At 42.7% G+C, this 13,571-nt stretch overlaps 1 protein-coding gene across 3 annotated transcripts in view; it reads left to right on the top strand.

Annotated features, from left to right (window-relative positions):
- Positions 1 to 10,406, top strand: part of slc38a4 (solute carrier family 38 member 4) — a 35,689-nt gene extending 25,283 nt beyond the window's left edge. For all 3 annotated transcript variants that reach the window (XM_053415215.1, XM_053415213.1, XM_053415214.1), the window contains exons 14-16: positions 5,142 to 5,286; positions 6,442 to 6,539; positions 6,683 to 10,406. In XM_053415215.1, the coding sequence (XP_053271190.1) occupies positions 5,142 to 5,286; positions 6,442 to 6,539; positions 6,683 to 6,787 (348 nt within the window). In that variant the 3' untranslated portion in view covers positions 6,788 to 10,406. The remainder of the gene's footprint in view (positions 1 to 5,141; positions 5,287 to 6,441; positions 6,540 to 6,682) is intronic.
- The last annotated feature ends 3,165 nt before the right edge of the window (positions 10,407 to 13,571 follow it).

Raw genomic sequence — 13,571 nt, forward strand, 5'->3', positions numbered from 1 at the left:
TTGGAGAAAGAGAACCCTCGTCATCCCAAATCCTAAAACACGCAGGCTGAGGGTGTAAACGGCCGCACCTCTTAATTACACACACACACACACTAACACATACTCCTTTAGGTCTGAACAGTGACGTCTCACTCTCTGTGTTTGTTTCCCCATTTTCTCTCAAGATGGAGCCAAAGTCTTTGTTGGACTGTGTGTGTAGTGTCCACTCTCCAAAACTAATCTTCTCACTGACACTCGTTCACACAGACTTCTCACTTCCCACACCTTATATGGACAAAGGGCTAATTTTAGCATGGCCCTTATCTGACACCAGGGGAACAAAAATGTCTGGTGCCCCCCCCCACACACACACACCATCTCACACTCTCACACGAACTTGGTTTAATGTGTTACCGCGAGCAGCTGCTAATTCTTGAGGTGTGTGTGTGTGTGTGTGTGTGTGTGTGTGTGTGTGTGAAGTGGTTGTAGTTACAGTAGGCTGCCACCAGAGAGAAGCAGTGTGTTGATATTCAGTTACAGGAAGATGCTGACAGACAATGATGCAGCAATGTCTGGACGCCATGGTAACACCGGTAGCTCATACACACGCACACACACACACACACACACACACACACACACACACACACACATTTGATGGCCTTATCTGAACTCATATATATCCACTGACTCATATCTACACACATCCTCACCACATATTAGCAATTCAGCTTATGCCTGCATCCTCATGCATCGTTAACACAAAAATAAAGGGAGAGAGAGAGAGAGAGAGAGAGAGAGAGAGAGAGAGAGAGAGACCCCATTCTTTAGCAGACGCTGCTGTTTGTTTTCTGGCGCAGGGAATGTGAGAGAGGATCCCCCCTCTCTCTGCAGTGGAAGTTTACAGCCTCAGAGAGGACAGTGGAAAAACCCTCACCCTGACTGCCACCTTCAGGGAGACAGAGGGGCAGAGCCTGCCACAGTGGGGGGGGGGGGGGAGAGAGAAACACAAACCTCGGCCAGTGGACACAGTCCTCTAAACAGCTTGCGTTAGTCATAGATTATCTTTAGAGATGTGCATCAGGATCTACCAAAGATAGAGAGAAGGAATCTCGTGCATGAATATATTAGGATTTATGATAAGTTGTGCAACTCCATTTTTAATTCTATGTCAGTCTGGTGGCTGCCACACGTATAGTAGGTTACCGAAAGCCCAAATCAGTCAGTAGATGCCGGTGGTTTTCTTTCACATGATGCAGATTATCAAAACCAGATGACAAACTCGGACATCCTGGTGATTTGTGATCATGTGTGGTCGGGTTAACTGCAAACAGGCAGTTACTGTGCGGTATATTCACGTGTTTGTATGTGTGTGTGTGTGTGTGTGTATATTGTCCTTCTTTGTTGTCTGGCACAAACCTACATTTTTTTCTCCAAACAATATCTGCAGCCCATTGATTTTGAATGATACTCACATTAAAATGCATTTCAATAATAATAGAAATAGAGGAGGAAAGTGGAGTGAGAGAGAGAGAGAGAGAGTGAGAGAGAGAGAGAGAGAGAGGCAGGAGGGAGGAGGACTGTGATAATGAAGAGATAAACATTTGATACGGATTGAAATGTGATGCAGCAAAAAAAGAAAAAGCTGTAGTGAATTGAGTTTAGTGAAAAGAGCAAGGGAGAGTTTGGGGATCAAATGCAGCACATCCCTCTTTGCTCTTGGTCCTTTATTCAGTTCTGAAATATGTCAAGCTAATGCATGTTGCGTTAGAAACTGGTTGTGACCTGTATTTACCTGCACTGACACCTACGGGATGGTGTGAGTCATATCGTGTTTTACATCAGTCAGGTTTGGTGATTAGCTCGGGATCCTGGGAGCCAGCAGTGTGATAGAAACAGCGGAATTGGCTGGTGCTGACCGGGAATTTGATTTGATCAGTCTAAGACTTTCTGTGCAGTGCCGGGGAATGTTTCACTCAACCGACCATCGCAACCGGCCTTTCTGGAGAGATTGACGAACTTGGACACATGTGAGGCATCGGATGAAAAGAATTGCTTAGTCCCACCGTCGTTCGGCCAAGTTTCCATTTGACATTTAAGAATCTTGCCCTGAATCCTCCTCGACCTTCATTTCGCAGGGAAACGCCGCCGACCTTCAGTCAGAGATTAACATTATAGCTCTGTCTGTGGCGGTCCTTGGCTCCGGTGGGGAAGTGCTACAGAAGAGAATGTGTGCGGGTGTCGTGTGCGTTTGGAGGGAGATACGTTTTTAGGTGTGGGAGTGTACACGAGTGTCTGTAGGGATTGTGTGTGTGTGTGTGTGTGTGTGTGTGTGTGTGTGTGTGCAGTCACGTGAAGGATGGTTGCTAACAGAGGGCTTTGGCAGGAGCCAGTACATAATGAAAGGGCTTTATGTGCAGTCAAACATGCCCCAGTTCTCATGCTCGGGCTCCAGATTGTAACCCGGGGAGAAGGGGCTGCAAATGAGCTGATTATAACGGCTCCAGCGTCACCTCTACATGCTACCATCATGTAGTCCCATTTCAGTGCTAATCCCCAGCTTTGGTTGTGCGGTGCTACCTACGCAGCTCGTCTCGTACGGCTCGTAACAGAGTTTATGTTTTGGTAAATTCGGTAAGATCAAAACTCTTCTGCCTCTTTGTGTTTCCGAACTCCTGTTTCCATCGAATACGAATAATACCTGTGTGTGCTGCACAGTCATTTGACACTGGAGGGAATGCTGATTAAATCCATTCCCATTGCATAAATAATGGGTGTGGGTGGATTTTATTTTGACCAGTGGAAAACAGGTTTTTGTTGGTTTGTGAACAAGATTACACAAAAAACATTTTAATGTATTTTCACAAAACTTGGTGGAAGGCTGCCGTATGAATGGAGGACAAGCCCCTTTGATTTTGGGGGGAATCTGGATCAGGAATAATTTTTTCAATCTTTAACGATGCGTTTTTCAACATTTTCACCCTTTCCCAGTAAGAAATGCATTGATTTTGATGAAAGAAAATCATGCACATTCAGGGAAATGATATCTGTGACTCTCTGAAATTTGGTGCAGCTTGATTGAGTTTAAGGAGACTGTTTGGCCTTTGCAGTGTGCTACGCTCTCTGTGCTTATGTCGTTTTACTTGAAAAGGGACTTCCTCTGCTGTGCAAAGTCTCAGTTCCCACAATAGACTCTAAACGCTTTGCAGCCAGTGTGGAAATTAAAACGTGTGGGTGCCGCCTCTGCACAAAGGTTAGATATAGCTGCACTTTCAAATATGCAACACAACGATAGTTTGCAGTAAATGGGGTCAAGTGCACGAAACTCGTTTGAATTCGTCTGTGTGTTTCTGTTTTGCAGGACTGTAACCCACATTGCGTAAAATCCCAGATTGGGCTGCCTGAAACTAGTCTGTCCACATGCTCTGCTTGTGTGTGCGTGTAGAAGAAGTGTGCAAATATCACACAGTGAACTCCAAAGCCTTTGGGCTAGGTAACAGCCAAGTGTCGAATAGTTTGGAGCCTTGAAGAGAAATACCGCATCCAGGCTCCAGCTCTCGGCCCTAATTATGCATTTGCTGTGGGTGGGGGGGTCGGTGTGGTTGTATAGCTTCAGGAGGGAAGGGCTGAAATTATTATTATCCCCCAAGTTTCTGGCGGCGGATATTAAAGGCCAGGCGTCACCCCGGTGCCTCCCGACAGTCGTGATGGAGGCCACTCGGTTCAATCAGACAGCGCAGAAAATCCAGTTAATGTTTTTTTTTCTTTCTCTCTCCGCTGTGCACCAGCCTAACTGGATGTAAATCTTATAGTCGAGTCAGATACAAAGAAGGAATGTGGTTGTCAACCAGCAGTGGCTCTCGAGGAGGGAAACATTGCACATGCCTGGTCCCTTTTCAGGTGAACTGAATAAAGAGGTTATTGTAATTAAATGATGTAATTAAATGTAGCGCCATGGTGACCGGTGACCCTCATCTGTCTTAACGTAGTAAGTAAAAGAGAAGATGGAAGACAGGCTGGCAGAGGGGAGGAAGAAAGGACGGTGCAAGTGACAATAGAAGAAAGACACACCTCCCCCCCCCTGCCAGCTAGTCCATCCTCCTCTCACTACCGGCTGATGCAATCCCATGGTTCCATTGCGCTGCGGGAGATAATCCCCTGCCTTTTTGAATGGGTGCCTGGAGCTCCGCCCCCTGCTAACCCTACCCCATGTGGCCGGCCGGCTCTCGGTGCCTCGGGTTTCACCTGACACCCACAACCTTTCACCCACTTGAGGCTTGAACAGGCGGCCTGTGGCTCAGCAGCACCGGCCGTCTTAGCTGGGATCTCCTGGTGCTTTCACATACACACAGGCAGTCAAACAAGACACACACACACAGACACTCACACACACACACTCTAGCCTTGCAGCACTTGACACACTTCACTCAGTGGCCAAGTGTGGGAATCAGTCTCAGGCACAGACACGCAGACTAGACTGCTGTTGTCGCTGGTAATGATTTGTTTCTTCGACAGAGACAGACAGAGTGTCCAGAAAACACCGCCACGTGTTTCATGAGACTGGGAAGTCAGTTGGACTCAGTGCTGGCTCTGATTGGGACTCTACTTTGCTTTTACTAGTCCCTGTTCATGTCCATTAGGAGCTGGCTGTGTGCTCGGGAGCGTCTTGATTATTACTTGTCATTAGTGAGTGCTCCTCAAACAGTTCTACAATATACTGTGACTTTTGTATTGTTTGTGTGCTGGACCTTGTGTACAGAGCCCTTTATAAACAGTCCATGTTGCAGAGTGAAGTTAGAATTCGTGTTCATCCCACCTGGTTTATCTGTAGTAATAGGCATAGTCTTCAGTCACAACTTTTCAAAATAAAAGCTCTGCACTGTATCCTAGTTTAAAGCAGGAAGTGATTCAATGAATCCTGTTGACATGACAGTGATCAGCTCCTGTGACTCCCTTGAATGTCTGATATCATTCGGATATGGTGAAATTGTCAAAATGATCTGGCGGCTTCACAAGATATTCATTCCTCATAAAGACATTTGTGGAATTATTGGTAGAATTTAACCAGATTTTGTGGTCGAGAGTTTTCAAATGTTATTTTGTGCATTTAATATACGACTTGAACCAGACTGTAATGTCCATTACTTTGTGTTTCTTCCCAGATCCGCTCCTCCATCACCACATTGCTATTCAGCGGTCGAGAGTTCAGCTGGACTCGCCACCTGCTAATCGCCGCCGCAATTCTGGCCTTCAACAACCTGCTGGTGATCTTCGTCCCGACCATCAGAGACATCTTCGGCTTCATCGGTGAGTCCTGGCAAACGCACAACTCATAGTGTTGCTCATTTGGTTTACAGGGCATAGAAATGGGGAACATGTAAAAACCTGTGTAAACACGAGAAACGTGAGTTAAAGCAGTCAGGATGTGATTAGCACCTTCAGTTCAGTGGTCCTTTTATTGAGGCATGGAAATACAGAAGCTTAAAGTGCCGGCTTGTGTCAGCTGTGCAGTCGCGTCAGCTGTTTATGACCCCCGGACCCACACACTCACAATCTGGACGCCAACACACACAAAGACAGAAAGTGCTAATACATTTAGGGAGGTGGCCAGCAAAAACGTGCAGTGGCAGCCACGTCTGTGAAACTGCAACTCAGCAGGCGAAAACTGAAATGGATAATACAAAATATCTAAGTGCTGATTTTTCTCAAGGCCTTTTCACGCCTGAAGGTCTGAAGCAAGGTTCATGGCTTTGCTACAGTGTTTAGATTTGATCCAGTTAGTTTTGTGTCGTCATCACCTACATGGGCTGTGTCTACCTATGGTTGACATTGATTGGTTTTTAGACTGGTGTGTGCATCTGATGTCAGCGTGTGGTCAATTTAGCGAAAACATTTCTTTAACACTGTAAAGAAAAGAGAGTGCATGGTCTTTGTAAATGTTTTGTTCTTACAGCTACAACAGATGCATTTTTGCGTAAAAAAACAATATGGGTGTCAGCCCCAATTTTACTAGTAATAAATTTAACTTTGTTCGTTTTTATAGCTTGTCAGACAACGCTAGTCATTTATTTCGATGGCTACACAAATTCATTACGTGTCAGGACTGCTAATGTCAGGGCTATATTTGTGATATATTATTTACATAAGCAAAACCGCTGCACCGTGGGAAATTCTGTTAATCTAGTCACAGCGCAGGTTTTCACTTTAGCCGCTATTCAAATAATCTTTTTGGTTTTGGGGAATGTTACCACCTTCTTACATTTTAAAAGGGAACTATCAGGCGATGGTTCATCACTATCAGGTCTACAGTGCGGTTGAAAGTTAACATTCAACCTCACACTCTATCCAAGCAGTAATCCGTTACCCAGTTGAAAGTGTAGGAAACAAGATAAATATTTTATGTTCAAATGGTTTCAAATGCTGTCTTCTGATTGGTTGAATCCCGGTCGCTTTTTGTTACAGGTTCTTCTGCAGCGACTATGCTCATCTTTATCCTACCTGCTGCCTTTTACATCCGCCTGGTCAAATCAGTGCCATTCCGCTCCCCGCAGAAGATCGGGGTAAGTGTGCAGGAACACACACACACTCACACACACCAACAGCTTTCTCACCGTATCACTTTTCGCACTCTGCAGAATCCTGCTGTGCATCATCACACATTTAATCCCTCCTCTGCCTCCTCTCCTGTCTCTCCTCTCTTCAGGCGAGCGTCTTCCTGGTCGTGGGAATCATCTTCATGATTGGCAGCTTGACACTCATCGTCCTCGACTGGACCCACAACCCCCCAGGCTCCAACAGCGGTCACTAAGCCCCTCTGCCTCCCTCCTCAGATCAACGTGTGCAGCAATGCCCTGAGCAGCACCACCACCACCACCTTAACCCAAATCTAGTTCTCCCACAGCCTCAGCTGCTCCCACATCTGGGGATGGGGTTCTTCAGAGGCTCCCTGCATTAGATCTTTAACATCAATCTTAGAACCTCAACATAAAGACAAAGATTTGCTGCACTGGGTTAAGACATCTTCAGTTTTTGCTCCAGAGAATATCACTGGAGTGACTTTTTTTTAGCTCGGTTTATTGTTTTTTGTCTTGTAGGGTTTTTATTCTTTGTTGCTGTGAAGCTCTGGATGTGACACGATCAAGAAAATCAAAACTCCGAGAGGGAGGAGCAGACTCTGGTTTAACCTGCAAGTAAGCCAGCCTGAAATCATCATCTTCATCATCATGACCATCATCATCATCACCATTACCTCCAGCTATGAAGAGACAGAACAAACACACATTGTGTAGCAATCACCTACAGATCTGTGAACTGCAATTTGCATGGCTGGACAGACAATGCGAGTCCCTCAGTGCTCTGTGCACCTGAAGGTGAAGTGTGTTGTCCTCCATGAAACAAGGAGCACTTAGCGCTAGCATTACACTTCACTTGGTGTGTAGAGCTAACACACATTTGCGCACGCATATGCACATATGTAAACATGTTGAAACACTACAGCTGTTATTCATGCGGAAAAGAAATCAATCAAAGCTGTCGGCTGATCTCAAAGCAACGGTTAATCTGTGACTTCATGTAGTCATGTAGAACTTTTATTCTGGAAATCTTGGTTTAATTTGCTAACCATCAGAAGCTTTGCCAAAGTCGACATGCACATAGAGCTTTAGTTGATCGGGCTCACACTAGAGTTTCCCGTCTCCACAGCGTCCTCGTCAGCTGTTGTCTTCCCGGCTGCCCACACAAAGCCTGAGGAGGCTTTCGCTATTACTGTCACATCTGAACACGCTAAGTATGAATGTACATAAGTTAGGTTAGCTACTTGAAACTAAATAGTGTTGTACATAATATCTTACTTGACCTCATACGGCTCTTTGCCTTTCACGTTTAATGAAGTTGAATTAGCCTTCTGAACTCACATATACACCCACTGGAATAATTTATGAGGCACTTGACAGTGCTGTACAACTATATATTTGTATAAAATCAATTTTAAAGTTTCAAGTTTAGATAAGAACAATTGGGCATATTAAAATCAACCAGCAGAGCCAAACTGTAAGGCTTTTTTTAAAATCACATGTCAATTCAAGATACCTTACTAGTCGCATGCTAGTCACAAATGCCATTCAAGAATATAGTGTAAGGCCTTACTTTCTTTTGTAACATCATTATGTGCCTATTAAGTTAAAAAAAAAGAATATTTAGGAAAATACAGTTATTTGTTTTTCTTCTTTACCAAAGTTAGGTTCAAATTTCGCATATCTACAACTCGTCAACAATTTGAAAAAGTTTTCTATCCCCCGCAAAATGTCCCAAGTTTTCTTCCTTGGAGTCGTGATCTGGTATTAAATGATATCACACACTTCAAGACACTTGTGGTGACGGAGGAGCCGGCTACAGTACTGCTACCTACTGTTCATGCAGAGGATGTGACCGATGTATGCAAGACAGTAAACCAAGCTCAAAACTATGCTTATTTTCTAATGCTGGACTCAAATGATGAAATCTGGGTCGTGTTTCCCTTTATCAGGGAAAAGGTTTTTGTTAGTGTTACTGTTTCAGTAATTGAGACATGTTTTTGAGCACTTGAAGCAGAGCACACAGGTCACTTTGTCTGTCTTGTTCACAAGAAGGACGCTCAGTCATTAAGCTCATTGGAATGAAAATCAGGTAGTTACATAGTTTCAGTATTCACTCTGCCGTTGCACACACTTTTTAGATTAACTGACATATTTTATCAAAACTTTTAATCAGATTCGAGGATAATTCTCTTTTTATTTATCCATTTCTTTAACTGGGGCCTTTGGTAGAATCAAAGACAGCGACATCAACAGCCCAGATTTGTTCATTTCACTCTTCCTCCTGTGCCGTTATGTGTCATGAACACATCCAGCCAAAGTGGACAACATTTATAGATCCTTTGCGGATCTATGTACATGAAACAAATAGATATTTCAAATGAAATAGTGTATTACGTGCATGTTTTTGGATTACAAACATGGTCTTTTTGGACAATTGTATATGCTCTGTAAATAATCTTTATTTTATGGTACACTTACACTCATTGTGAGTAGGTTGTTGGGGGATTCTGCCTTACAAGTCTTCTGCAATGGAGTGTTTTTTTAGTATATATATAAATACATATAACTTGTATTAGATGTTTTTCTTGCTGTATAACTGTAGTTTTCCCCCCCCTTTTTTGAAGCTTGTATATTTGTAGAAAATGTTGGTCTCTCAATATATCCATTGTTATGTTTAAAGGTTAACTTGTCATATTAGGATGAATCAATCGATTAACAGCCGGCTTCATAACAGTTAATAACTTGGTTTTCTCAGAAATCTCGGAAACATGGCATCAGGTCTCTGCCGCTGACTGGCCCCTGCTAAGCACCAATGTGTTTGAAGCCAAGCCACAAGCAAGAAGTGTTGATGTTGCCCTTATGTCAGCAAGGTTCTTACTGTATACAACATTTTGATCATTTGTAATAATAGTTAAAGGTTTTTCTGTTATTTATCTAATGACACCTAATAGCATGCATGCTCATATGTGGTCGTACACCGATGCTAACGTGTAGCTGTATATCATAGGGTGGAATAACAGAACTAACAACAACCTTCTTTTTGCGAGCTCTGAAACTCAGTCGTAGTTCTGACATTACTGTGGCTTACAATCTTTATCACTACTGTTTAAAACATCCACTCTTGGTGAGGTGTTATTTATAACATCATATTTTGTGATGTTACCTTGAACTGAATCATTTCACGAAATCATAAAGTCCACTTTCAGTATCTGCTATGAATGTTCAACAATGGATTGTACTCGGTTTGAAAGCCCAGTGTACTCGTTCTGATTTCATTTGACGAATGTTTGCCTGCAACTTCATTCACCTCCTGCTGTCAGTGGCTTATTCTGCTCACCGACGGTCTGTGTTGGAGGCGTGTGTCTTCCTCAAGTTCGGGTTTCATCTTTTCAAAAAGCATGTTTTTAACAGAATGCTCCCGGCACGACACCTCTACCCCCTTTTAGTATCTCAGGTATTCAGTCTTGATGAATTCTCTCATCTTACTTTTGGATAGATTAAAGTCTCTTCACCTCTTTTGCATGATTGAGCCAATACGTACAATGCTGTTGTATATTGAGCTGGCCGAGAAGCGAAGTTGTCATGTGGATTTATAAATGTCAGACAAGTTCCCAGCTAAAGTTGACAGTGTTTCGAGACGAGTTGTACAGACTCACCTGCCTTATTTTTCTATGGACCCTCAGCCGTGGACAAGCACGGGCTCAATGTTTCTGCTGTTCACTGTGTGTCTGCTTCCTGTGGATCAGGCCGCACATTCAGATGTGTAATCTTAGCCAAACAAGGGGGGTGTTTGTTTTTTATCAGTGATGCTGTTTCATTATTGATGACCAATAAAAAAATGTGAAATGAAAATGATTTCTTTCTTGTTTTTTACTTTCAAGCCCATTTAAACTAACCAATAGTAGAAATGCACCCATGAAATACACTCAAATTGCACTAAAGATATACAAACAAAATAGAGTGCATGTACAACTTAGAACAACAGTATAGGAGTTCTGCTAGTGTGACATATTTTGTAGACTAACTAGCAACCCCTCAGACTATTGCAGAAAACAAGCTGTGACAAACAAAATGTCTGTTGAGCAAAACAATCCTCAGAAATGAATTCCACCTTTAACCTGTTACTTGGTTTGGCGCTGACCGATCGGTGAAGGTCTATCCTCTTCAAAACTGTTTAGAAGCGAGTATAAATACATTCTGTAAAGGCGGACTAGTGATTTTCATGTGGTAGTCTCATTTTATGTCGTAGAATAAAATGCGGAAGTGTCTTGTATAAATGTGGAGCAGAGCTCTAGCCCTTATTGGCCACAACTGGTTCTACTTATTAAATGTATTAAAGACCCTTTTGAATGTGTGTTTTCAAAATATTTCCCCCTTTTGGTCACACCAGAGCTTACATAACCGGACTGGACCAGCATCTACCAAAACCATCTGGCATAACGTTCAGATGATATTAGGCCTCTACAAATAAAATCCTCCTGTTCTTGTCTAGCATCCAGTGCTGACATGTAACGCCAGCTTGCAAAGTTTCCAGACTTAGAAAAACGAGGGGTGGGTAAAAAAAAGAATTAGGTCACCATAGCAACACTTTCCAAAAACATACAGTACCTTCAGGTCAAAAATCGACCCGGTCGCGATAAGCTGCGGGAGACACTCAGGGATTTCAAGTGTGTAAGAAGATTCTATGTCTTTTTTTCATCTGCATTGAATTGGATTTATAAAATAAAAAAACATTTGGATAGCCTAGAGAACACTTATCATTTAACAGAGCAAAAACTAAAACATATTGATACATCAAGGAAAACTGATCAAAGTTGATCATTTTCCAACATCTTAAGGATGCGTGGTAGTTTCTTGGAGATTATAGCGAGTATTTTGATTCTATTAAAATCAATTTGTATGGCGTCAAATCACAACAAGTCAACAACCTTCTCAAATATGTGCCTGTACAGCAGAGGTTAGAGGGATGTGTTTGTGTGGCAGAGGATGCAGGTGTGAGTGTGTATTGATTTCTGTGTTGAATTAGAGAGGGACGCGGGTAGAGGGAGAGAGAGAGAGAGAGAGAGAGAGAGAGAGAGAGAGAGAGAGAGAAAGATCAGCATCATCACATCATGATGAAGGTCACATTCCGCCACGTGGTGTTGTTGATAATCTGGTTACACAACACCTTGATCTTCAACCTCTGGATGATAACCTGCTGTATCCTCCCTTCACCTCTGTCTCGTAAGTGCTCTCCTCTGTGATCCGAACATCTCCAACACGTTTCCATTCAATACATTCAACCTTGTTTTGTTTTTCTGTCTACTTGATTCAGCCTCATTAAATGCCCCCGTCTATCTGTGTGCATCTTTGTGTATTTTCCATTAAAACATGCATAGAACTGACCGTACAAATGAGATCCTCAGAGATCAGGAGCAGTTTTCTAAATGCATATTTCGGTCATTTCCAAGGAATAAATCCTTCTATGAAAAATAAATAAGCAAATAATAACACAGGATGTGCTATTATGTTCAACCCGGCTGTGACTCAATGTAAACCAACAATGAACATACTGGAAGCATTATGAGTTCAGCTATTCAATTAATCATCAGTACTCAAATAATAGAAGGATTTCCTACACTGTGTCAGAGGTAGTTGAGCCAGTTTTGTGTTTCGGAATAATAATTAAAACTTATTCAGATGCCGATTGAATTCAATTATTGAAACTAGGCAGCATACCTCCACCAGTCCTTCAAATTCACACTCAGATTTTGACATTTGTCTCTGAGAAATCACCCTAATGTTTATAAAAACATTTAGAAAATTAAGGGTTTTCTTTCTTGAGTCATGTCCCATCCCTCCTCACAATCTCATGGAAATTAGAGTAGTTTTAACGTAATCTCACATGTAATAAACGTAGATGAAAACAACTCCAACTCCTGGGCGAATAATTAAGAAATTCACAACACATTAAACTAAGGCCCATTGCCTGTGTGAGTTTGGTTGAAAAGGACAGGAATTGAATCTCCTTCACTCTCCTCACTACCTCTAACTCTGCACCCCCCCCCCCCCCCCCCCCCCTCTACAACACCCACTCTCTCCCGCTTGTTCCCTAATCCCCGGTTCTCCCTGCGTTTTCAACCTTCTATCTCCTTTTTTTTATCAGGATTAACTGTACTGCTCTGTAGATTGGGGTATATTCCAGGAATATGGTCAGTTAATAACCTACTATCTGTGTGGGGGAAAAAGCTGCAGCAATCAAATCAGCTTTAGAGTCAGACGGCCCCCACAGACAGTGTTGGTCAAAAAACTCTTCGAGTGAGCTTGGCTTAGTGTGATGAGCCGTTTCAAACACACAGAGTTGACAAAAGGAGAAACAAATCCAAAACCTCCGGAACTCAATTTAGTGTTAGTTCGATAGGTAGCTAACATACAGTGGGTTAATAACGATCTTTTTTTTGCTGTATATTACCGTCTGCTACTGGAAACGCTGGTAAGAGCTAAAAGACTGATTCAAAACATTAAAGGTGCGGGCGTTCAAATCAGAAAACGATGCTGAAATGCTAAGGACAACTGCAATGTTTAGTTTTACCCATTGTCAACTGCTTTTAAAATATTGATCATCAGCGACTACTAATGATCAGACACACTTCATCCGGAATTGATCTGTTTTCACGCACTACTGCAGATGTGGGCCATTTGCCAGCAGAGTAAGCAGGGCAGTAAGAGTCCTGGGGTCCAGTTTGATTGTTGGTCCCTCTCCAAGTCCGATATATCCACAGTCAGATTTATCTAAATGAGGGGGGGGGGGGGGGGGGGGGGCATACGGGGGCCACAATTTTAGAGAGAGGCTAATTATATTTCCAACATCCATGCAAAATTCCTGATTCTATAATGTGCCCATTTGTTCGTTAGCTTTAAGCAAAGACACACACATCTTTGAGTATATTTTGAAAATAGTTCCTTGTTCATGCACATTGTGTACTTCCACAAAATTTAGAAAATACACAATCCTTAGTAGATTGTCATACAGTATCT

The sequence above is a fragment of the Pleuronectes platessa genome, chromosome 22 (genome assembly GCF_947347685.1).
Source record: "Pleuronectes platessa chromosome 22, fPlePla1.1, whole genome shotgun sequence".
Classification (NCBI taxonomy): domain Eukaryota; kingdom Metazoa; phylum Chordata; class Actinopteri; order Pleuronectiformes; family Pleuronectidae; genus Pleuronectes; species Pleuronectes platessa.